The sequence below is a fragment of the Carcharhinus amblyrhynchos genome, chromosome 6, assembly GCF_965287045.1.
Source record: "Carcharhinus amblyrhynchos chromosome 6, sCarAmb.v2.hapA, whole genome shotgun sequence".
NCBI classification, from domain to species: Eukaryota; Metazoa; Chordata; class Chondrichthyes; order Carcharhiniformes; family Carcharhinidae; genus Carcharhinus; species Carcharhinus amblyrhynchos.
The window spans coordinates 86,307,221-86,334,242 of record NC_137329.1 but is presented as its reverse complement, the minus strand read 5'-3'; the positions used below and the strand labels follow the sequence as shown (position 1 = coordinate 86,334,242).

Below are 27,022 nucleotides of genomic sequence, written 5' to 3'. Positions count from 1 at the left end.
AATAAACTTATATAGGTCACAAACATGCGAAGGAGTCTACAATAAGAAAACAAAGCCTGAAGTAACTGCACTGACTTCTCCCACATATTGTGCAAAATCTGTTCAATCGGAAGCAGCTGTTTCTATATTTTCATTCTTGCTTCAGGTTAGGTGATTTATAACCTTGTCAGCACAAATGCTACAGCAAATATCCAACCCTTTCTGGACTTCCTGCATCGCATTAAAATGTATTTTCTATCTTCTCCTATGCTAATACTGTACTATAATGCCAGATTATGCATAGATTGAGGTATGCCTACACTTTTAGGGAGTAAAGGCTCAGTAACACTTTAGTGCAAGATGCAAGAAAGTCAATTCCTAATAAAATCTCTGAATAAATGCATATTGAAAGTGGAGAGAAAGTTATTCACCTTGGCTCTGCAATATAAAATGGAATTGGGCAAAATTGTAGACTCTGTTCAATGAAAACTGAAGTTACCCTTGAAATTACACACAGCCAAGACTTCACATTTTTTGATGTGTAATACTCGCAGTTTATTCAATAAATCATTGCAGAGATTCTCAGAATATGGGCTAAATGTACAAGCAAGGTTTACTTCCAGTCTTCACAGCCCTAGCTCCTTGTCAATCACAAAGACAGTGGTGAAGATTAGAGAAAATTACATGCATACATTAATCAGATTCTAAAAACAGATCCCTGTTGCAAAATTCTGCACTTTCATAATTCATGGAGCTCTTTAGTTCCAACATATGCATTTTGGATGATAGCAGATTTAGAAAGTTGCATACCCCTTTGCCAAATAATGCAGCGAGTCTGAAGTATTTTAAATTAAGATTTACACATTGTTATGAAACCCAATTTACCTTAACCTTGAGCGCAGAGGTTAGGAACTCCAAGTCCTGACAAATCACGCTTGCAAAGGCAATTAAAGAATCAGTAAATCATTAATAGATGTGTTAGAAAGGCTGGAAATGTAATTTAGAACACAAATGTGTATAACTATTGTAATAAGCATCTTTTTTCATAACACTTGATCATTGATACAGACTTTTAAAGTACTGTGTTTCTCAAGCCATCAAGGAAAGAGACAACATGAATGTTAACCTCGACTGGAAAAGACTGAATGAGCCCTTGTCTAAGGAACCTGAATATCGACAGCCATGATAATCAATTATTGGTTGAGACCCAAAGCCTACCTGAAGATATTGGGTGCAGCAATTCTCCCAAAAAAATTCTAAGTGTCAAATTCGCATTAAAACTTGAGTAAATCACACTGGTTTCTTTCAGTGGGAGTTTCAAAATGAATCTCCCACACCCTGTGTACAGCAGAGAGCACTAGCGTGAACCACGCTAAAAAAATCAGTCGACAGGACCTATTCCTGCTGAAAAGACTGAGCGGGCCACTGTGCATGCACTGATCTGTCAGCACCAAGATTGTTACATGTGCAGTGGCCCCTGTCTGCCAGCCACCCGATGGCTGGCCAGCTCAATCGCTGGTTGGCCATGCAACTTCGTCACAGCCTGATCGCTGGCTCGGTCTCCAACACCTCCTCCCCCCGCACCAGCAGTCCCGACTCTCCCCTTCCCCTCGCCCCCCCACAGTGCTGACCCCCCAGCAGGCTGATTCCACCCCCACCCCCACCCCCAGTCCCAAAGGCCAGCTCCAATCACTGGCCTCCCTCTGTCACAGATCCTAGTGCAAAATGGCAGCAGGGCCCTCATCCCCAGAGATCACACTCCCAGTACTCCTATGGTACTGCCCTGTGCCCAGTGGACAGCGCCAAGGTGCCATCCTGGGCATTGCCATTTTGTCCCTTGGGCAATGCCAGGGGCCCAGGCTGGCACTGTCAAGGTGCCAATGCCCAGAAAGCACCCCCCCCAATGCCCATCCCTCAGGAGGATCCTTGATTGCCCCCCTTCACTCCAGCGGGATTGGGCTGCCAGCTCCCTGCAAGTCGGGAGCTATACTAAACTCTGCTGGAGTGAAACACTCCTGGTGGTGGGGAAGAGGCTAGCAATCCTGGAGATTTCAGTCCCAGGCCCACTAACAGCATTCAAGCTGTATTAAAATGAGCTTCTGAATACATTAGGCAGCTTCATGCCGATTTCTGGCGCAGAGCTGATAGCACCGGAAATCTGTGTGGAAGCCTTGGCGCCCAGTGGGGAGCCCATGAAACAGCCTCCACTTGAGTCTCTCGGCCTGCTGCACTACAAAAGCAGTGCACTGGGATGGAAGAATCGTCTCCACAGTTAAAGAGGCATTGTCCGAAAGCTAAGGGAATATGCGTATTCAGCTAAAAACAGTGGGCTGATTCTTATTATTGAAAAGTTAAAGACTAATTGGATAATTCCCAAACAATTGGGTAATGTGGGCTTTCAATTATTTTAAGGTATAAAAATGGGTCCCAAGAAGCCATTTTGTGTTGGGACAGGGAGAGAGGGAAAAGGACTGGCAGGGGCAGAAACAGAGTCAGAGAGAGAGAGACAGAGACAGAAAGACATACATACAGACAGACAGAGATAAAGGAGTGGTGTGCTTAGAGCTGTCTTTGAGGTTCTTCAGATTTGTTACTTTATAACCTTCTCTGAGAAGGGTGGTGAGATGTCTGTTCAATTGTCAAAGTTAAGCTTTCTCCACTTACTGTTAATGACTGCTAACTGCTGTTAGTGGACACTTTTCTTTGGTTAATAAACTTTGAGTTGATCATTTAAATGTTCTTTTTGCCATATGATTAAGTCACTAGAATTTTACCTGCTTTATGATAAGAGGGATTAATGCAAGCAAGTGAAGCCCATAAATCTGAGTAAACAAATAAAAAACACACCGACCTTTTATAGGAAAAAATATTTTTGTTTGTTTAAAACCTGTGAAATCTTGTAGCTTTATTCTCTTAGCAAGTGTCTTAAATCTCAAATTTAGCCTACATTAAACAAACCAACACGGGGGTCTGGCTAAGGATCATGACCACAAGGAATTGCCAATTGTGGCACCTTTAATCACAAAGCAATTTCAATCAATTTCCTTGATAAAATACTCATGGACTTTATGAACTATTACATGAGAAAGATAGTGATAGATTCTGCAGCTGTTACCATGATAGATTCTATTGTCACTACAGTTGAAGGTACTGCTGGGACACCATGAAACAGCCTAGTATTAGTCACAAGGTGGACCTTATGAACAACACTGAATTATGCACATACAGCAGATAGGGAGAGGACCCCATATTAGGCCCTTACACATTGCTACCAGTCTCTAGGTTGCTTCTAGCTCTAAGTCATGTACCTTGTTACATCACGAGACTGAATACAGTAGTATTAGCATAATGTTAACCATTCAGGTACCAGATCCTTTTAATAAACATCCCCCAAGTTTTTATCGCCTGGATGTAACTTTAATGTCACACCCATAAGTTATTCTAACCCTATGTTATTTCATTATAACGGCATGCAATAACACTATTCTTATTACCTACCCCACCTCCCCACTTCAGGTCCTTGAAATCAGAGATTCAGCTGGTCAGGAGGTATTATACCCCTGCTGTGTATTGCTTGCTGTCCAGTTGGGAAAGCAGTAGGCTCTAGAGGCTCTTGCTCTTGGTGCTTGTTTGGAGGATCCAGTGGGATGTAGGTTTGGCTTCATTTGCTTCTTCCACTGATGGATAGTGCCCCATGCCTGGTCAGTCTGGATAGTTTAGCAGTGATTGGTTATAGTTAGTTGCCACCATTTCTTTATGGGTGAACGAAGTTGGTATTTGACAGTTTGTCAGTGTTTTTATGTCTTCCTTCACTTTTTTGGATGAGTAGAAGCTGTTTTTGGTTGAGGGAAAGCTTGCTGTGGGTAAAAGACTGGCTAAGCAGCTCACCTTTGTTTAGTTGTGCGAGGTTGCTACTTAGTTGCAGCAGATGCTGTGGTTTCGGCAGACAGGCTGGAGATTGTCGGATTGCAGTGGTTGGTGTGTTTACCATTGCTGGTGGAGCTAGAAGCTTCACTAAAGGTCAGTCTAGTTCTGATGTCACTTTTACAAGGGATGCTGGGGAGCCTCATGGGTGGTAGGTTAGTCTGGCACTTGGGAGGGTTGGCGACCTGAAATGGAGAAGAATAGATGTACTCCATGAAACGAGAGAGAACATGTAGATGCTGTTTTATGTTTGAACCTTCGGGAGGACTTTTTTCCAGCTGTGTGGTTGTCTTCAACTCTTCCATTGGCTGCAGAAGATCGAAAGCTATGGGGGTATCCTTGCTAAGGAGAAAGAAGGGGTGATTTTGTAGGATATACATCAACTCCATGATCTGCAACTGAACCAATGGAATAAAGCAGTGTGCTAACTTGTTCTGCCCCCAATTTTTCAATTTAATCCTGCAGCAGTGCTATGCCTCAAATCTTTTTCTCCATTAACTCCAATTTTGTGACTGATCAGGGCCATTGGTAAAGTCCATTGGGATGGGAGCGAATAATTGTGTTAAAGCTTAAAAATTCTGAAAGTGCTGGTGTAGCTTTAAGGGAGAGGAGGGTTTGAAGATAGCATTGCCAGTTCTCAATGGTAAAGGGATTTCAGCCTGGTTCCCCTGATGATGAAGAATGCAAATGGCTGTGGGGTTTAGACACACTCACAGATAACATCAGCCTGGTTTGTGATTCAGATAGTTCAATGTCATGGGTAATTTAATCCCTCCCCCTTCCATCCTCCCACGATCAGAATAACGCCAAAATGCATTATGCAAACAAAAGTGTTTTGTTTGTTCAGAAATTCCTCACGCTTGAAACCTGCTTTTACAAGTTTCCTCTTAGAACACCCAGAAATGTGCGCCAAATGCCTGAAAGCAGCAAGGCTAATTTAAAATAGCAAATTTGTGCATAAAAATATAGGGCGAGATTTTCTTGCCCCACCTGCTGAGGGAATTGTAATGAGTGGGACAGAAAATTTGGCAGAACATTTAAAGATCCATTTATCTCGGATGGGAATTTCCAGTTTTGGGATGTGCACAGCTGGAAAATCCCACCCATAGAAAATCAGAACAGGAATAGGCCATTCGGCCCTTTGAGCCTGCCATTCAACATGATTATGGCTGATCTCCTTTCTCAATGTCATACTCCTGCACTCTCCCCAGACTGCTTGGCACCTTTAGAATCTAAAAATGTGATGGCATTAAGTCAAAAAATCAAATGGGAAACTAAAGTGCTGACTTATTATTTGCTACCAATTCTATGATCCTGGCTGTTGAAGATCCTTTTGGAAACAATAGTGAAGCTCATGAGGTAGTTACAATCCAGCTCCATTTCTGTCTCTGCCTATATTGTCAGCACTAGCTCCTGCTCGTATGCAAAAAACATGTTATTGATTGGCAGCTCTTAAGCATTCTTTGAAAGGAATCCTTAACTGCAGTAAGGAAGAATTGGCAGCAGGTTTGCAGTCAGTTGAGTTTTGAGCCCTAAAGACTTGCACATTGAATCTCCCAGTTCATGTAGGTGCAGCAAAAAGCATCCCAGCCACTATAAACTGTTGTTCCATTTCAATATTAATACTTCTCCGATTCTCGTTCAAGCTTGCTGTGCAGGCCCATTCAAATCAAATATTTTGCCTCCAGGTCAGGGAGTTGCCTAATTATAAGCATTTTTTTTTGTTCTTTTACATGACAGTTGCTTGCTAAACTAGCATTTGTATTAGCCATCCATTATTGCCCTTGAGAAGGTGGTGGTGGGCCACCTGCTTGAACCCACTTGCAGTCTCTGTGGTGCAGTGACACCCACATGTTGTTCCGGAGGGAAGTCCAGAATTTTCATCCAGGAACAGCGATATAGTTCCAAGCCAGATGGTGTGTAGCTTGGAAGAGAATGTGAAGCTGATAGTGCTCAATGCAACTTGATCTTCTAGGTGGTAGAAGTCTGGGGTTTGGAAGGTGCTGTTCAAGGAGTCTTGATACATACTACAATGAATCTTGTATTAGATGCACGCCACTGCCATTCACTGTGCATCAACAGTGAACTGAATTGTTTAAGTAGATATTGTCGAGTATTCAATCAATCCTAATTTTATCAGCTCAATGTTCAGGCTGGCCTGAAGCATTCATTTTCAGGCTAGTTCCCGAAAGCCACGCTGTCAAAGCCTCTTCACCAAGTCATTCAGTGTTGGAGAAAACCTGGAAACAATGGGCCTCCAAAGGTTTGAAACTAAGTGATCAAAACAATCTTTTCATAAGGTATGCCTACTGATCTCTGATGACATACTTTTTGCTTGAGATCACGAATTAGTAATAACAATGTGAATAGATGACACAATGAGCAGAATTTAATCCAGGTAACACTAGTCCCACTTGCAAGCTAAAGAGCCCCGAGTTCCCTCCTCTGGGGAAGTCCCACCATAATCAATGACAGTCAAGCACTTGAGTGGCCAGTGGCAAGCCTTCTCTGGGACCAAGGACCTCAGGGGGCAGAAATCCCATTTGTTGAGAACTGCCAGAGGATGGCAGCTCATCAATGCAGGCAGCACCACCAGTGGAGGGGTGGTATTTGCTGGCAATGCATCCAATAGGGGACTGGGATCATTCAGGGACCTAGACCACATGAGGCCAGGATGGGGGACACAAGGATTGAAAGACAGAGTAGGCATTGGCTTGTAGCAGATGGCCCCTTCTTGATGCTGGGTCCATTGATCAAGGACTGAGTGCCTGACAACAGCAAATACGCCAGAGTTTGGCGAATGTTCTGCCAGTCAGCAGCGGCCTAATGAGGCCCTTAAGTGGATATTAATTGCTAATGTAATTGCCTCAATTACCAACAAGGCAGGAAGGCTATCCACGAGTCCTGGTATGGAGGGGAGATCCTATGAGGAGAGGCTGAGGGATTTGGGGTTGTTTTCGCTGGAAAGAAGGCGGCTAAGAGGGGATCTTATTGAAACATATAAGATGATTAGAGGTTTAGATAGGGTGGATAGTGATAGCCTTTTTCCTCTGATGGAAAAATCTAGCACGAGGGGGCATGGCTTTAAACTAAGGGGGGATAGTTATAGGACAGATGTCAGGGGTAGGTTCTTTACCCAGAGGGTGGTGAGGGATTGGAATGCCCTGCCTGCTGCAGTTGTAAATGCGCCTAGTTTGGGGGCGTTTAAGAGGTCTGTGGACAGGTTTATGGACGAAAAGGGATTGGTTTAGGTTAGTGGGTCATTGTTGTTTTTTTTTTAACTGGTCGGCGCAACATCGTGGGCCGAAGGGCCTGTTCTGCGCTGTAATGTTCTATGTTCTATGTTCCTCCCTCCCTGAACGTAATCAGGGCAGAGGTGGAAGAGCAGGGGAGTTCCCAACCAGCACCCTCCCTTACCTAAATAGATGGCTCCTTGGCTTGAAATTTGCTTTGGGTGAGGGCATTAAATTCTGTCCAACTAACACCACTTTTCCCATTTATTAACAAAATACTCATGGATTTCGTGAACTGAGTAAATCAACTGAAATAGCTTTGTGGTTGCAGTGTCATGATTGGCAAGTCCCTCTGTAAATCTTGATTTTAAACATTTCAGAATTATTTAGTTGGGTGCTGGGTGTAAGTTTCTAAGCCCAACTTCCTCCAAAATGCACAGGCAGGAATTAAAAAAGCCAATAAACAAAAAGAAATTATAAAGGTGCTGAATAATGCTACCCTTTAAAGAATAAGAGATACTCAGTACTTCTCTTCAGGCCATGGGTGATGGAGTTTTAACATCAAACACTTTATTCTTGCCGTTTCTTTAGAATTTGAGAACAGCTTGAACTTGATATGATAAGCTTATCCAACTCATAACACTGACCAAAATTTATAACTTAATGAAATCTTATCATCCTATAATCCTCCCGTGAAAAATAATCAGATGACACGGTCAGCTTGGACTTGTACTTAAAACACAAGGACTGGCAGAGGGAGCTGTAGAAGATTTTACTTTATTTAATAAATAATGTAAATGTAACAGGTATTCCAAAGTTAATATAATCTTTTCAATGACAAACATCTAGAAATGCAGCAGCCCACTTATGACTTGGTAAAAGGGAAAATAAATAAGCATCTTTTTTAAATATCTTTTCATTTTCCTCTACTCCCTTACAATACATAATAAACAAGTGTGACGCCAGCTTCATGGGAACATTGTGTGCACAAAACACAACTGATTCACTGATAAGCTCCAAGATCACTCCTGATTACATGTTACATACTTGGCCAATGTATGTAAATTTACATTGGTGGGTAATTTAAATGCCCCCAGACAGGTAGTGGTGGTGGTGAAGTGCTGTAACAATGTAAAAGCATTGGAAACCCAATTTCAACTGGCTCCAATATATCCACTTGCAGGTTTAATGAGGCAGGCTGGGATTTGGGTAATTAACCTGCTCTCCAGAGGTGGATTCTTATTTAAATATGATACTGAGACTGTGTGCTTTTACCTGTTCTTCAGGTTTGGCATTTCCTGACACCCATTTGGTAATAATGAACCTATGGTGTTCTTGGTGCCACACCCACTTCTCCATGTGGGACAGTCAGCACAGTCTGCCTACAGATATGGAGGCCACACCCCATTCATGCCCATCAGGTTACACTGAGCCTGCCACCAGCCTTCCCTTATTTGCTTTGTCATCTGGTCCATATTCGTGACCAGAGACTAATTGATTAATGACCATGAATGGAGCTGGAAGCTCACTGTTGGGCTAGGTTTCTCAGGGCTGGGAAACCCAGCAACAGAAGGGATGTGAGACTGGGGAGAACAAACAGGTATTTGCCTTTCTACTTTGCGCTACGAGACAGTGGAGTTGACTCAACCATACTATTTGATTTGATTTATTATTGTCACATGTATTAAACATACAGTGAAAACTAATGTTTCTTGCGCACCATACAGATAAAACATACCATCCATAGAGAAGGAAATGAGAGAGTGCAGAATGTAGTGTTACAGTCGTAGTTAGGGTGTAGAGAAAGATCAACTTAATGCAAGGTAAGTCCATTCAAATGTCTGACAGCGGCAGGGAAGAAGCTGTTCTTGAGTCGGTTGGTACATGACCTCAGACTTCTGTATTTTTTCCACAAGGAAGAACGTGGAGGAGAAAATATCCGTGGTGTGTGGGGTCCTTAATTATGCTGGCTGCTTTGCCGAGGCAGCAGGAAGTATAGACAGAGTCAACGGGTGGGAGGTTGATTATCTGTTAACCTGTCCACGATCAAGCTTCCACAATCAGTTGACCAATGACCTCTCTGACCTTCTAATCTCTGATTCATGATCGTTCTGAGGTGCACAACCACAATGATCGACCAACGATCTCTCCCTCTATTCCTCCCCTCCATAACCTAGCTGTTACCTGGTGCTGAGGCTTCAGAGTTGGCCTGAGGGATGGGTGACATGGATAACCCACCAGATCAGAGGTTGAAAGATTATATGCAGGAAAACCTGAAGCAACTGTTACAAAAAAAGTTGCTTTCACCTCTTTTCTCCAGATTGTTGCTCAAAAAACCATTTAAGATCAAATTGTTTTCCAATGAGATTGAGCAGAATTTTCCTCACTCCCCATCCCCAAACCCTTTGAAAGAGAGTTCCGTGACAAGCTTCCCACTGTTTGGTAGACAACCATGGGTGGAACAATCAGCGTTCCGATCAGGAATGTGGATTAGATGCCAAAGGGAGTGAGTCCCTCATGGTAGGTTGGTACAGAAGATTAAAGCTCATGGGATATGTGGTCAGGTATCTAGATGGGTAGAGAACTGGCTTGCAAAGAGGAGTCAGAGAGTAGTAGTGGAGGGGTCCTTTTCTAGCTGGAGGTCTGTCACTAGTGGTGTGCCGCAGGGCTCAGTACTGGGACCTCTTCTCTTTGTAGTGTATATAAATGATTTGGAAGAGGGAGTAGGTGGTGTGATCAGCAAATTTGCTGATGACACCAAGATGGCTGGATTGGTGGGCAGTGAGGAGCAGTGTCTGGCAATACAGCAGGATATTGATAGGCTGGTTGATTGGGCAGATACATGGCAAATGGAGTTTAATCCGGATAAATGTGAGGTGATGCATTTTGGCCGGAATAATATAGGGGGGAGTTATATGGTAAAGGGTAAGTCCGTAAGGAGTATAGAATCGCAGCGAGACCTGGGGGTGCAAGTGCACAAGTCTTTGAAGGTGGCAGTGCAAGTGGAGAGTGTGGTGGAGAAAGCCTATGGTATGTTAGCCTTTATAGGAAGGTGTATAGAATATAAGAGCTGGAGTCTAATGTTGCAGTTGTACAGAACATTGGTTAGGCCGCATTTAGAGTACTGTGTCCAGTTCTGGTCGCCTTACTACCGGAAGGACGTGGAGACTCTGGAGAGAGTGCAGAGGAGGTTTACCAGGATGTTGCCTGGTATGGAAGGACTGGGGTATGAGGAAAGATTGAAGAAATTGGGGCTCTTTTCCCTTGAAAGACGCCGACTAAGGGGGGATCTAATAGAGGTATATAAGATTATGAAGGGTATAGATAGAGTAAACAGAGGTAAGCTATTTTCTATGATAGAGACACGTAGGACAAGGGGCCATGGACTTAAGGTGAGGGGGGAGAGGTACAACACAGATATTAGAGGGAGGTTTTTCACACAGAGGGTAGTGGGGGTATGGAATGCTCTGCCAAGTAAGGTGGTGGAGGCAAACACACTAGAGTCATTTAAGAGTAACTTAGACAGGCACATGACTGGGTTGGAGATGGGTGGATATAGGAGATTGTTTTAAATAAGGGTCATTAGCATTGGGGCGACCCTGGTAAGGTAAATGGATATGGTATAATAATAATTTTTTTTTCCCTTTTCATTCACAGGTTATAAGTCAGTCCACCTCGTGTCCAACGAGGGGCATACAGGCGATGGGTCGTACTGGGGCTGCTCTTGGTTGTTCGAGATTGGCCTAGTGCTTCATGTCGTTAGTGTGTGCCTAAACTGGACCAGGTACTGGGCAAGACGACAGCTCAGTGACTATCGCTGATTGCTGTGCAGACACATGGATTTGGGCCGGTGTCTGTGGGAGTTTGCGCATTCTCCCTGTGCTTGCGTGGGTTTTCTCCGGGTGCTCCGGTTTCCTCCCACACCCCAAAGATGTGCTGTTAGGCTGAACGGCAGGAATAAATTGTCCCTAAATCAGTTTCCGTCAATCTGGATGGCCATAAAACATTAGACAGGGGTCGTGGGTGGAGAGGGGGACTGGTGGTGTTGAGATGGCGGGCGCGGGCTCATTGGGCCTAAGGGCCTGTTTCCCGGGCTGTTTTTGTTCTTTGTTCTTTGAGTGATGGCCAGGAGAGCCTCAAGAATGAACTAGGAAGTGGAGTGGGGCATATTGGCCATGTGTGCAGCTGGAGGGGCTGGCTCCCTCATCCAAGTGAGCATAATTGAAGTAACATCAAGAGTGGCATGGAGATTGCTGCAGACTTGCAGTTACCAAGGCCAGATAAGTTCAGACAAGCTTCTAAATAGACACGAGAAGAGGAGGAGTGAATCACATAGCCTTTCAATCTTGCTCCGCCAGTCAATATATTCAATCTGTTTTTATATTTCTGGCAAGCTTATTCTCTTATTCATATCTCTTTTTATCAACTTTTGGTGCTCTTTGTTGGTTTCTAAAATATTTCCAATCTTGAGATTTGCTACTTGTTCTTTGCAATGTTATAGCCTCTTCATTTAACCTAATACTATCTTTAACTTCCTGAGTGAGCCACAGATGGGTTTTTTTGGCTGAACTTTTGTTTGTTAGTGGACTGTATTTTTGTTGAACATTTTGAATTGTTTCTTTACACTTTTCCCCACTGTTCATTTACTACCATATTTTTTAGTCTATTTTCCCAGTCAACCTTAGCTGTTCTTCCCTCAAACCTCTGTAATTGGCTTTTTAAAGTCTAAGATTCTTGTCTGATTAGAATATGTCACTTTAAAACTTAACATAAATGCAATTGTATTGTGATCACTATTTTCCAGAGGATCTTTTAAATGAACTTTAATAATTAATTCTGCCTTGTTACAAAATATCAAACCAATCAATCAAGAAGATAAACAAAGAACCTCAGTGTTTAGTGGACAAACTTACACTGAATCTCGTTCAAGAGAGCAATTTTTTTTACATAATTAAATAGCTTATAGTTGAGAATAGGTCATTCTGTTTGCAATTAGTAATTAGTGAACTTTACTATGAGAATGCAAATCTTCACTGAGGAAGGAGGGTTTAGGAATTTAGAAGATGGGAATCTTTTCACTATTGCTACCACATAAGCAAACCCAAAGAAAGAGCACTAGGTTTGTTCAGGGTACCATTTTCCCTGAGACTAGCCCTGGCAGGCCCCTCTTCCTGACAGCCAGCAGCAGCCTTAATCTAGTTGCTTATGGCTGGGAAATGGCCTCTGGTCCTTCCTCCTCCCCATAAATATTGGGGTTACTGAGGCTGTAAGGCCTACAATAGTATCTGCCTAATTGGTCTCCACCTGTGTTCATGTTTCACACAAGGGACGTATGGCTGACAAGCCCCGTTGGTACTGCTGGAACAGTTGGTGGTGGTGCGGCCTTTGCTTCTGACCTTCCGCAGAGGTAGCAGATGGAGCTCCAGGAATTGCTCCTATGCCTTTTTGAAGACTAGTATCTGGGAAATACAGCTGAGAGCGAGTGATGGTTGAAATGCCTTCTATGCAGCGAAGGCACTCTTGGAGAAGAAATGCACAAAAAGCAGTGATTCAACGGCCATGGCTGGAGCTCTTCAATGTAACTAATCAAAGCTTGCACAGCTTTTCAGTTTCACTACAGAAATTTGGTGAGTTGCTGACTGGCCAGGAAACAGGTTCCTGGCTGAGAAATTCAGGATTCAAAGTTAACATAGCTCAAACCTCTGAGCAACCTCAATAAGACTAAATAAAGTATTTGACAGATCCAGATTCACTCCTCCTTTTATAAATCCTGCTCCAGAGAAGCCAGAAGAGGGCAGGATGACGAACCACCATCAATTTTAAGAATGGCCCCGAATCTGCCTCCACTGGTCAGGGAAAATTCTGCCCAATGTTTTAGTTGATCTCTTTAGCGAAAAGTTGAAATGGGGAGAGACTGAGGAAATAACATTGTAAATAGAATGTAGAGGTTCTGGTCTAGAGTGTCAACTGACAACTGTAACATGCTGATATCTATGGAAAGGTAGGGTTTAAATTGACCTGAATTCAATCTAAAACCATCTTGAGTCTGAGTGACATATTTCATTTATATACAATTACTACAGAGGAGTTTCAATCTGTAAATAAAACTAGAGCTGTTATAGGACAAATGGGAAACACAGGGTCAATTGTGGAACTGGATAGATAATTGTGTTACCCAGAGTTACATATATACTAATCACTTGAAGTAGCGATGCCGGTTATAAAACATCGATAAGTAAAAACAAACCATGCATTGGGATTTATTTCTATAAGGATAGAATTGAATAGCAAACAAATTATGTGCAACCACCCAGAATCCGGTATAATCCATTTGTTCAATTATTGATTTATGATGCCTTTTCATCATATTTTTCTCTCTTCCAATCACAATTTTACTTCCTTCTCTTATAATATAGTGGTCTCTGGTGGTATAAAATGGTATGGCAAGACCATATTTCTGATTTTTCATTTTTTCTGTTAAATTTATGCATATTAAAACATCAGAGAAGCTGCATAATATTCCTTACTTTTCTGCAATATAGTTAAAGATACAGATAATGGAAGACATTTTTGGGATGGAGAAGTAAAGATGCCTATGATTACAGATATACTAATCACTTGAAGTAGCGAAGCAGGTTATAAAACATCATTAAGTAAAAACAAACCATGCATTGGGATTTATTTCTACAAGGATAGAATTGAAAAGTAAACAAATTATGTTAAAGTTATATAGAACATTGGTCAGACCACATTTAGAGTTCTATATACAGATCCAGTCTCTATAAATGGATTTGGATGCATTAGTGTAAGTGCAAAGAAGGTTCAAAGGATGATACCAGAATTGAGAGGATATAGTTATTTATAAAGGCTAAATAGGCTGGAACCCTCTTCTGCAGAAAAGAAAAGGTGTGGGAGTGACCTGATGATGATATTCAAGATTATTTTAAGATTTTAATAGGGTAACCATACAGACATTTTCACTTGGACAGACCAAAATCGGAGTCATAACTACAAGATGGTCATCAATAAGCCCAATAGAAATTCAGAATAAATTCCCAAATACCCAAAGAACAGTCAGAATGTGTAATGTGTCACCGCTTGAAGTAGTTGAGGCAAATAGAATTGATGAATGTAAGGAGAAGCTTGATAAGCAGGCAAGGGAAAAAACAATAGAAGGTTCTGCTGATAAGGCTAGATAAAGAAGCAGATGGGGTAAGGATCAGAATCAGTCTGGAAGGAATGTAGACCCTTATCAAAGGGTCTACAAGCAGAGGATCATCTCGCTACACATCTGAGCACCAGCACTTTCAAAGGCTCCAACTGCTTGCTGCCGACATTTGCAGCATTCTGGAACAAGATCTCCTTCTCAGTGGAGCTTTGGCATGCACTGCCAATGGCTGAGAATGTGTCTGTCACTGGACTGCCATCACTTTCTCCCCCCCCACTGATGGATATGTGTCTCTCACCAATGCGTTCTCTCTTGCAAGCAGAGAAAACAGAGAAATGTGGGTAGTTGTAATGGTTTGTGTGGAGGGGAGAAGAACAATTGTGGGAGCAATTGTGAAGCATTGGTAGAGAGGACAATAGGCTGATGATGTGTAAGAGTGTTGGCTGTCAAAATGAGGACGTGAGGATGCAGGGAGAGGAACGAATGGAACTGCAAGGTGCATCTTGTGTAGGAAAATTCTGGGCAAGTCAAACTGTGGGTCTTGGCACCTGAACTTGTTATGTCACTCACTTGTCATACCCTCCTGTGCTCCTAGACTCTCTTGGTGCAGTGTCTCCAGGTTGGAAGAAGTGCACTCTTGCTATTGATTTTCTTGGCCACACCCATCTATGCCTGATTGGTTGGAGAGGTTAGGAGGGCTCAATTCACACAATCCCTCTGATCCTACAGCAGGATCTCCAGATAGGAGTGAGACACTTGGTAGGGCAACCTTTCTAGCTCTGCTCTCTAATGCTTTGCTTGCGGTAGCTTCAAGAATGCAAATGCTAGTGACCCATGTCATGGGCCCTTTAAATAGAAATCCTTCTATTGACAGAATTCATGTGTCATCCAACTCACCCACACAAATTGGTTGGGAAGTCTTGAGGCTGCATGATATTTGTTTGCTGTACTAAAGAGCAACAGTCAGGCATGCAGTTCAATGTTCTGCTCCAGGCCTGAAAGGGGTTCCGTCATTTTGGCAGGAACTATGATAAAGAGATTATGCCATTTGGGACAGTTCTTCATCAGCCTGGATGATAAAATATACTTACAGCCATGAAAGAGTTAAAAATTGAACAAGATGGAGACTGTGTTTAAAAGTTAATATGAAGAATTATGACAGGGGATTTTGTCTTGATTTACCACTTACACCTAATGGAATTCAAAAATCACAGTGATTATCAGCAAGTTACAACATCGTTCTTGACAAAGTTGCTGATGCTGAACCAACCTTGCCGTTTTTTAATCAAAGATACCAGAAAACGGTGCAAATTGCAGAGTGAGAAGGAAAATATTCTGTGAAGCATAACAAAAGACAAAGCCAATGGTAGTAAGCAAATTTTTATTTATGTGAGAGAAAGAACTTTAAAGACTCATGTTAGACTTTAAATGCTGTTACATTATGATTTAATCCATGTAAGAATGTTGATTTAGAGTGTGTAATGGTGAGTTGGAATGAAAGGAAAAGATTAATAAAAAAATTGAGTTTTGCTAAGTACAAACATTAAAATATGTTGACTGTTATCTATTGCTTTATTTTGGACAGTGATTTTGAAAATTCATCACTTTGATGATGGCTTGCCATTTTTTTTTTGAGTGGGGGGTGCGTGTTACATATATGAAGTTTGTAAGATTATGTCTTGGTACTCTCTCTTTCATTTAAGGTAAAATGGAATAATGAAGAGGGCTATGTGATCTGTTCTGAATACTGCTCAAGAATAATTTGGGAGGCTTGGCTTGATGACTAAAGGTTCAAAAGGGCCCAAGTTGTTTTATCATAGAATTGTTATGGCGCAGAAGGAGTCCATTTGGTTCATTGTGTTTGCACCAGCTCTCCAAACAAGCATCATGACTTAAAACCATTCCTTGCATTTTCCCCATACCTTGCACACTATTTCTTTTCAAGTAATCATCAAATGCCCTCTTGAATGCCTTGATTGAATCTGCCAGGTAATATATTTCTCAAATCACATTTGCCGCTTCTGCAAATCCCTTTAAACTTGAGCTCTCTCGTTCTTGATCTTGTTGTGAGTGGAACAGTTTCTCCCTATCGAAGATTTTAAACATCTCCATCAGATCTCCTCTTAGGCTTATTCTCTCAAAGCCGAACTGTCCCAACCTCTCCAATCAATCTCATAACTGAAATTTCTCATCTCTGGAATCATACCCGTAAACCTCTTTTGCACTCTCTCAAATGTGTTCACATCATTCCTGTAGCGCAATGTCAGAACTGTACATAATATTTCAGCTGGGGTCTAAATACTGTCTTGTATAAGGTCAACATAACCTCCTTGCTTTATATTGTATGCCCTACTATAAAGCCCAGAATACGCTATGCTCTATTAACTGCTCTCTCCACCTGTCCAGCCACCTTCAATGATTGATGCACATATACACCCAGGTCCCTCTGTTCCTGGACCTCCTTAAGAAGTTTACCCCTTACTTTATATTGTCCGTCCATGTTCTTCTTACAAAAATGCATCAGCTCACACTTCTCTGCATTGAATTTCATCTGCCACCTATCTGCCCACTCCACCAACTTATCTATGCCCTTTTAATGTTCTATCTTGTCTTCATCAGTTTACAATGTTTCCAAGTTTTGTGTCATCTGCAAACTTTGAAACTGCCCCCTGCACATCAAGGTCAAGATCATCAATATGCATCAAGAAAAGCAAAGGCCCCAATACCAACCTTGGGGAACACCACTACAAAGCTGCCTCCAGCCTGAAAAATATCCACTAACTATTGCTATCTGCTTTCTATTATTTGACCAATTTTGTATCCATGTCGCTACTTTATTGCCTTTATTCCGTGAGCTATAACTTTATTCACAAGTCTGTGTGGCACTGTATTGAATGCCTTCCGAAAGTCCACGTACACCACATTAAGGCATTATCCTCATCAAGCCATTTTGTTACCTCCTCAAAAAAACTCCAGTAAGTTAGTTATACATAATTTCTTTACTGGAAAGAAGGTGCAAGATTTTCACACCAGTAAACAATGACCAGAGCAGCTATGCTGATAGTGGGTAGACGCTCTCTAAGTCTCACAGTAAGGTACTAGGAATGTCAAGTTTTTTTAAACAGTTATACTTTAAACTCTCTATTTAATTCCAAGATAGAATGAACTGTGAGTTTAAAGGATAGCTAATTTGCATTTCTACCTAGATGCAAGGTCCACGTGATGCTCATTTCCATGGAAATGGATTTTGGGAAGAGAAGGTTTCATTACAAGTCATTGTTTAGAAGTTTCTTAAGATATTCCTGAACTTCACAGATAAGTAAAAATACGAGAGAGGGAGGGAGTTGCCATATCATTGAAAAGATCAAGCCGTGAGGATTTAACTTAGGCTGGATTCACCTAGCTTTACATAAAGGGAGGAATCTGCAGGGTAACCCTCACCTTGAAAGTCAGTCCACAGATTAGAAGCTATCCAATTGGAAAAGGAAGCCATGGGGAGCTTAGAGTAGCTTTGGACTGGTTCCTGAAGAATGAAGTGTCCACTTAAAGGATAATAAAACTGTGGAGGGTGATTTTTGTTTTTTTTACAAGTCATACGTGGGAAACTTTTTAGTACTTTAGAATATAAGTGAATAGTTTTAGACAGTGGTTACAGTAAAATATTTAAAACTTGAAATTTTGTTGTGTGATTCTTCCAGTTAGTCATTATAAATTCAAATGTGTTTTTGAAACTTACCGGTTCAATGGGGAACACAAAGTATTCTACCACTCTCTTCTTCTTTGCTCGCTGCCCATGTTCTGTATCTTTAGTCCCATTGAGCACAGCTTGGAGAGGACTGCATTCTCAAAAGGGGGTCCTCAAAAGGGAGTCCCCATGGCTGGCCCTTTCCTATTACCTATACATGGTCTCTTGTGGACCTTCATTGTCGGTAATATCATGGTAAACATAAACTGTAGCCTCTCAATGTGACTTCTTTCCTGAACTGTGGCATCTGGAATTGTCTTCAATATTCCTTTGAGGTCTAACAAGTGATTAATAAGATTTCAGCAGGATCTCATTGTTTTTGTGTGTGTGTGTGTGTGTGTGTGTGTGTGTGTGTGTGTGTGTGTGTGTGTGTGTGTGTGTGTGTGTGTGTGTGTGTGTGTGTGGGACCATGGGGAGGGGAAAGAAGAGAGAGAGGGAGGAAAGAGGTGGGGAAGAAGAGAGAGAGAGAGATGACACCCCAGGGAAAGGAGAATGCTGATAAATATTAGTCAAGCCACCAAGTATAACTCCCCTACTGTTCTTCAAAACTAGAACCAAGAGATCTTTTATGCCCACCCGAGAAGTCAGACGCTGCCTTTGTTTAACATCTCATTTGAAAGGCAACATTTAAAGTACAGCACTTCCTGCCCTGAAGAATCAGCCTAGACATTTTATGCTCAAGTCTCAGAATGAAGAGACTTGAACCCATAGCCTTCTGACTCAAAGGCAAGAAAACGATTGACAAAGGCACAATTGGCACTGATGATAGATAAGTCAATAACTATTTTTTCTGTTTTACTCGCTCCTGGAATGTGAATATTGCTGGCAAGGCCAATATTTTACTTCTCTATGTCCCTTTGAGAAAGTGGTGGTTAGCCTCCTCCATGAACCATTGTGGGTACATCTATAGTGTTGTTCGAAGGGGAGTCCCTAGTTTCTGACCCAGTGATCATGAAGGAATGGCAACATAGTTCTGAGTCAGGATAGTAAATGACTTGGAAGGGAACTGGCTGGCGGTAGTGTTCCCATGAACCTTCCGCCCTTGATCTTATAGTGATAGAGGCTGTGGATTAGGAAGGTGCTGAAGGTGCCTTGGCAAGTTGCTGCAGTGGATCTAGTGGATGGTGTGCTGGTATGGAGGGTGAACATTTACAGTGGTTGATGGTGTGTCAGTCAAGCAGGCTGATTTGTCCTGGATGATGTTGAACTTCGAGTGCTGTTGGAGCTGCACTCATCCAGGCAAGTGCAAAATGAAAAATGATTTCCTAGCATAACACTCATGGGCGGCCAAATGGCACAGTGGTTAGCACTGCTGCCTCACAGAGCCAGCAACCCAGTCTCAGGTGACTGTGTAGTGTTTGCATGATCTCCCCGTGTATGCGTGGGCTTCCTCTGGGTACTCCAGTTTCCTCCCACAGTCCAAAGATGTGTGGGTTAGGTTGATTGACCATGTTAAATTGCCCCTTAGTATCAGGGGGATTAGAAATGTAAACATGTGGGGTTAGGGCTTGTGAGGGATTGTTGTCAGTGCAGGCTTGATAGGCTATGTGGCCTCCTTCTGCACTGTAGGGATTCTATGATTCTATAAACACCTTCCACTTTGCCTAATTTATTTCCCAGAAGCAGACACAACACTGCCTCCTTTCTTGTTGGAACAGAGACACAGTGATCGAGAAAATTTTCCTGAACACATATTAGGAATTTCTCAGCTTTGCTCTATGCTTTTCCCAGTCTATTATTAATGTCTCCTAATATTTCTATGCTATTTCTGTTACATATCTTTGAAATTCACCAACAATGTATAAAATAACTCTCAGCAATGTAACAGCTCCAAATGTTCCTTAACTCAAGCCAAAGTAGAACCATCAAATATATCTTTTCTATTTAGAATTACATCATCCTTACTAAATACTAACACACTCCCTTCTCATTTTGCCTTCCCTACTACTCCTATTACCTATTAAGGAGAAATATTAATGATGCCCATACAATTCCAGAGTTTTTCTTTTTTTTCTTTACTATTTTAGTGGTGGGCTGAAGCAGAATATTTGGAGAGAGACCATGGGCATAATCTTACCACCTCATCCTGCCCCGTCGAACAGTGTGATGAGCCGGGAAGATTGTGTAAAAGGCCAAACACCCAATTTGTGCCCACCTTCCTGGCCCTAATTTGCCGGCAAGAAAGCTTCATGCCCAGAAAGATGGTACTAGTGTTTTCATTTCCACTAGAGGTGCGTGGCATGGGGGTGGGGGGGTGTCAGTGATGGTGAGGAGAAACAATTGGGAAAAAAGGGAGCATTGCTATATTATATGAAAATATAATAGGGAGCATTGAAGATGGTTTGCAGGGGAAATAGGCTTTTACACAATTAATGTATATTTTATGTTCTTACGTTGCATGCTGGGATTAGGCAAAAGAGCAAAAATATTACCTGATACAGCCAGCCTCCTTTTGACATTAGAACAATCACAACAGGCACTACGGTTTAGCTTTTGCAAACAAGCTAGAAGGCTGAAATGTTCAGTCCACAACCAATTTAATCATTAACTCTTGGATTATCACCTCCTGAATTCTTGTAAAACAGCTGTATCAATTTCCTAAAACAGTTTTTTAACCAACCCTATTTGCACCATGGTAATGTGACAAGTCACAGTATCATGGAATGAGAGATCTAGGCTTAAATCCAGAAAATTCTGCATAACTTCCTGCTCTCTGCAAAGACTGCCCAAGTTCTGAAGAGAGTGGCGGGGCGAAGCTCTAAAATCAGAGGAGGCAGTTAAATTCAACTGCAAAATAAAACAATCGTCTCTTTGTACTTCAGTTCAAAGTTGTTTATATAGAAGTGAGGAAAACATATTCCATTACTCTCGATGGAAGTGATGGACAGCACTGGAGACTTTATTTAAATTGAGGAAGAAGAAAACATAATGGGGTAAATTTTCATTTTAGTGTGGACTTAACTGGGAACCAAGAGGCAGAGCAGTCATTGGCTGCTCAATACTCACCACAAACGGCCCAGTTAATCTCAAAGGGTGGCTCCAATTAGGATTTGAATATTGGGCTGAGTGGGGAGTGGAGAAATGACAATGACTGAGGGCAATCTGCTGATCCAGACAGTAGCAATATCATGCAACTCAGCCAAGCTCCAGGCGTGGCAGGAAAAGGGGAATGGGACTTGGATAGGGAGCATGCTAAACTTGCTTTGTGGAATGCATTCCATTGGCAGCAGAAGCAAGACAATAAATCAATCCTTTTTAAGTTGGGTACACTACTGCCTATTTACGCCTGGCAGGATACCTCAAAATATTCTCCACTGTTCATAAATTATGGTATGACACTACCAATTAAACTTGGAAATATTTTTAATTAACACTTTCCCTAACCCCTCTATTTGCCCCCATTGACTAAGCTACTCTACATCCTCCATGTGTAGTTCACAGACACAACATCCCATCTTCCCACTACACTCCACAGGGCCTATATATACAGAGACACACACGCCTTTCCAATCCAGCCATCTCACATTGGCACTCTTTGACCTTATCTTGACAATTTTGCACTCCCAAATTTTGTTCCACTCCTATTTTCTGCTGCATCTGAGGATTTAGCCTTGGAAAAGGGCCAGAGAGGGGACATAGATTGGGCAAAACTCCTACCCTGATGCACCCCCAGCAGAAACTCTAGAGGAAATTTAAGTCTGGGTGTCAGGTATGGAGAACTGTTTCATTTCTGAGCCTTCATATAGAATTACTTAAACACAGAATCTTAGGGCATCCAAAATGTCCAACCCATTCCCACCAGAGATTGATGAAAGGGGCAAATGGTAAATGCAAACATATTAGATTGTTTATTTTAGGAGCTGAATTTACACCAAATGAATAAAACAAACAAGTAAATGAGTAAAAAAAAACAATGACCAAAACTACATGCATCTACAAAACAACATATTGATCATATTTTGGCAGATAGTGTAAAATGTTAGAAATTTCAAGTTCAACCTCATTTGGTTTAAGTTAATGTTCTCTATAAGCTTCAATAAACTGACAAATGTGCTAACTATTTCCAATTTATTTATGGAGTTCCTACAGGGGATGTAAAATTCCATTTGGGATAGGATGAATTAATGTCATAATTCACAGCGCTTCATTTCTTGCCAGCATGCACACTTCAGCACATGTGCCAGAATTTCAAGTCTCAGTGGATTGTGAGGTAGAGTCAGCTTGCCCCATGTCAGCTATTTTCACAATCTTGATGGTGGGAATTGCAAAGGTTGTTTCTTCATGAATTGGATAGTTGCCAAATACATGGTTGGCCTTCAGACATCCCACAAGCAATCACAATTATCAGCCATTTGGCTCTCTATTATTTCAATAAAGAGAGTTGGAAAGAATCATCCAATTAAGTCCCACTCCCCTGTAGTTTCCCCACTGCACAATTTCTCCTTCAGGCATTTATACAATTTCTTCTTGAAGGTTCTCATTAAATCTATTTCCTCCACCTATCAGACTGTGCATTCCAGGTAACAATTTACTGCATAAACAAATTCGCACCTTCCTTCTGTTTTATTTTGTTAATTATCTTAAACTTGAGTTTTTTAGATTTTTTTTAATACAGTTAGTAGTTTCTCCTTTTTAGTTGATCATAAATGTTCAGGGTTTGAATACCTCCATTAAATCTCCCCTTAACTTTCTCTGCGAGTACCATACTAGTTTCTCTTGTCTCACCATATAACTGAAATCTTGCGTCACTTTTTCTATAAACAGCCTTCTCAACTTGTCCTGCTACCTTCAAAGATTGATATGCATATATCCCCAGGTCTCTGTTCCTCTATCCAAGTTGGCATGGTGGCATAGTGGTTAGCACTGCTGCCTCACAGTGCCAGGACCTGGGTTCGATTTATGGCTTGGGTCACTGTCTGTGCAGATTCTGCACATTCTACCCATGTCTGTGTGGGCATCTTCCAGGTGCTCCAGTTTCCTCCCACAGTCTGAAAGAAGTGCTGTTTAGGTGCACTGGCCATGCTAAATTCTCCCTCAGTGTACCTGAACAGGCACCAGAGTGTGGCAACTAGGAGATTTTCACAGTAACTTCATTGCAGTGTTAATGTAAGCATACTTGTGATACTAATAAATAAACTTTAAAAAAAGTTAAAATTGTGTCATTTGGTTTATGTTTACTCACTTATCCTGCCAAAATGCATCATTTCACATTTTTGACATTAATCTTCATCCACCATGTACCTGCCCATTTTAAGATACTGTTTGATAACACAGTAAGTGTTTGTAAGATCTTTTCTTAGAATCACATTATGTAATCACCAACATGCAATACGTCTGCTCTTCTGATGCTACTCCCCCCATAAAATGGCAAAACACTGCAACAGCCTCCTGAAATCTGGAACTATATGTGAACATGGTTTACCACATTTCTGAGTAATGTGTCACCTTTAATCTGTGAAATTATTCCCTGATACCCAGGTTCAGGTCATTAACATATATCAAAAAAGTCGCATGGAATCTCATGCAGTAGTTTAAAAAATAGGAGCTGAATAAGTAGCATTCTGTAACGCCAATGTAATTTGTTAAATATTTACATGTCAGAACTTGCCCTAGTCTACAGTCTACTCCTTTAAAGTATTGCTGTGCCTTTAAAATATTGTTCCTGTTAAATTTATTTTTAAAGGTTAATGGTGCTGTTGAAATGTGTATGTAAACTATTTTGTTGAGGAAGAAGAATTAGAACCAATTGACCGGAACATTGATGCAACTATGACTATATGAAAAGCCCTTTAAATGCTGAGATTTCAAACAGCACTTAATTGGTTCACGACCTGTACAGCTATCCTTCAAACTAGATTTCAGCAAGAATCGAAGTAACACCAAACAACATAGCTAGGCTCATAAATCTACAATGGTCTAGTTGCCTTGACAATGAGTGAATTCTTTAATTGGGCAGTATTGTTTTCTTTGCACACATTTACAATAGCTCAATCATATTTGCCATCTAATGAATTTGCTAAGTGTGGATGCCAAATTTGTTTGGTATTTGGTCAACTGACTATAATTCGGGGTAAAAAGGGAAGCCAGACCTAAACTTTCCAAAGGGTAACCATAAGACCATAAGACACAGGAGTAGAATTAGGCCATTCAGCCCATTGAGCCTGCTCCACCATTCAATCATGGCTGATATTTTTCTCATCTCCATTCTTCTGCCTTTTCCCCATAACCCTGATCCCCTTACTAATCAAGAACATATCTATTTCTGTCTTAAAGACATTCAACGACCTGATCTCCGCAGCCTTCTGCAGCAAAGAGTTCCACAAACTCACCACTCTTTAGCGGAAGAAGTTCCTCCTCATTTCTGTTTTAAAGGATCGTCCCTTTAGCCTGAGGCTGTGCCCTCTGGTTCTAATTTTTCCTACTAGTGGAAACATCCTCTCCATGTCCACTCTATCCAGGCTTCACAGTATCCTGTAAGTTTCAATCCTTCTAAACTCCAATGAGTACAGACTCAGGGTTCTCAACCGTTCCTCATACGACAAGCTTTTCATGCCAGGGATTATTCTTGTGAACCTTCTCTGGACCCTTTCCAAGGCCAGCATATCCTTCCTTAGCTTTGGGGCCCAGAACTGCTCACAATACTCCAAATGGGGTCTGACCAGAGCATTATACAGCCTCAGAAGTACATTGCTGCTTTTGTATTCTAGCCCTCTTGACATGAATGCTAACATTACATAACTTAAGCCTGGAACATATTAATGGAAAATGTCATTGAACTAGACTGTTTACAAATGAATTCAAGAGATAAATTATATGTGCTCTGCAAAGAGAAGGAATGTGGCAAGTAGGAGAATAGTTGAGCCTGATTTATTATAAATAAACAAGTTTATTCCGAACAAATGACATTTTCCTGTTTTTGAAAGCTTATACAGCCTTATACTATTCTAGTTCAGCATCAGGAATGTTGGAAAACAAAGCAGCAGGAAACACTGACCTTCATGCAGGGAATTTATTGACTGATTAATACTTTGCTTCATTTGCTACCAGTGGTCTAAAAATGTATATTTTTAAATTTGAATTCTGTCCTCTTACCATCAACATGCAGCCATACAAATAATAAAATAATATCTGCCAAATTCAGCTCATAATATTTCAATTTTAAGAATTCTGAAAAACACTGAAGTTATCAAATGAGTTAAACGTTTCACAGTAATAATGATTTTTGAATGTGGTTTGCTCCATACCTGTTTTCTTTGGTTGAAAAGCAAATGTTGTTTCTCCAACTAGAATGAACAAAAACAAGATGAAAATCAATTAAGCTGAACATATTAATATGAAAGATTTGAATTTATGTTTCACTGTTATATTATTTGAGAAGAGTTAGGATTAATATTGTTATACATATGTATACATAAGTATCTAGGATGCTCACTATTGCACTAGTCTGTCCATTCCAATTCGCTTCCCATACCCAGTGGTGCACTAAGGCAGACTTTCGTCTGAAATTCTGGAATAGGTAGCTTGCTAGTCTGTTCCAGAGGCTAATAACTTGATTGACACCACTCCACATCAAGTGTGGCTGATCAGGCATCTCTCCCGTTCTTACTGCCAGCCATTGGCGGGTTTGGAATGATTATCAGATTGACACACTCACCATGTTTGACTGTGTTATGAACGCACCTTCCTTGACCAACAAGACCTGGTGTGGGAGTCAAACGCAAAGCACCTGGTTCAGAAGCAGGGATGCTATCCACCGTGCCACAAAACCTCACTACAGTCTGTGCACCAAACTAACAATGTATCTGCAGCACAAGGAGGGATCTGGAGTAACATACTCAATATCACAGCATTGTGGCTCAGTGGTTAGCTCCGCTTCCTCACAGCATCAGGGGCCCAGGTTCAATTCCGACCTTGGGTAACTGTGTGGAGTTTGCACGTTCCCCCTGTATCTGTGTGCGTTTTCTCTGGGTTCTTTGATTTCTTTCCACACTCCAAAGATGTGTGAGCTAAGCCATGCTAAATTGCCCCTTAGTGTCAGGAGGATTAGCAGGATAAATATGTGGGGATAAGGCCCAGGTGGGATTATCATCGGTGCAGGCTTGATGGGCCGAATGGCCTCCTTCTGCACTGTAGTGATTTTATTCTATGATCAGCACCAGTCTTGTGTCTAAAAGTTTTTTCAGTCTTCTGTGATTCACAAGATAGTGGCAGCAGGTTCCCATGAGTAAAATCCAAACATTTTAAGTGGATTTAATGCTGAATTAGATTAAGAGAAAACAATTGAAATTAGTGCAAGAGAGAGAAACAAAATTGAACAAATCATATGAAAATGGAATGACTGACCCACATCAATAAACAGTCAGCTCCAGCCCAGGATAAATTGAGAGGCCTGATGAGGCATTTGAGAAGGTTAGACAAAAGTGAAGATTGACATTTAGTAGGTTTTTGAAAAGCACTAGTGAAGAACAAACTGCATCACTTTGTGGACATGAGACAGAGTTCTAATCATTTCCATCATTGGAACATAAATGAGAATGATAGTAAAAACTCAAACAAGACTTGAGAAATTCAGCACACATCCCAGGCCCAAGTCAAACCATTTTACAGTGAACATGTTGAAAATTTCTTAATGTGATTGAGACATGAAGACAGCAAGTATAAATTCAGGGAAACAGATGAAAGGCTTGCTGATTGCTTCATTTACAGTGCTCTGCACACCCTAAAGAACAAAAAGGTTTGATTGGAAAGGACGAACTTAGAATATCAACGATGGTTGACACTGCTAAAACACATGAAGTAATGAGTAGACTGATGACTACACCAATGACTAGCCTTTGATTACATCAAAGGAAAGACAGCAGTGTTGATGCAGTGAAACAGCAACAAAAGAATGCACAGAGAGGAAGGTGTGCAAGAACTGTGGTCGACCATGAGTTCACAGGCAGAAAGGAATGTCCTACATAAGGATCAAAC

The 27,022-nt window shown here is 41.4% G+C and overlaps 1 protein-coding gene across 3 annotated transcripts in view; it reads right to left on the bottom strand.

The window, feature by feature from the left end:
* LOC145344070 (FYVE, RhoGEF and PH domain-containing protein 4-like) overlaps positions 1 to 27,022 on the bottom strand; it is a 252,417-nt gene that overhangs the window by 178,798 nt on the left and 46,597 nt on the right. For 2 of the 3 annotated variants that reach the window (XM_080190864.1, XM_080190865.1), the window contains exon 2: positions 25,294 to 25,332. In XM_080190864.1, the coding sequence (XP_080046990.1) occupies positions 25,294 to 25,332 (39 nt within the window). Of the gene's footprint in view, positions 1 to 24,378; positions 24,436 to 25,293; positions 25,333 to 27,022 lie in introns of those variants that run through there. The other variant, XM_080190868.1, reaches the window with a different exon arrangement.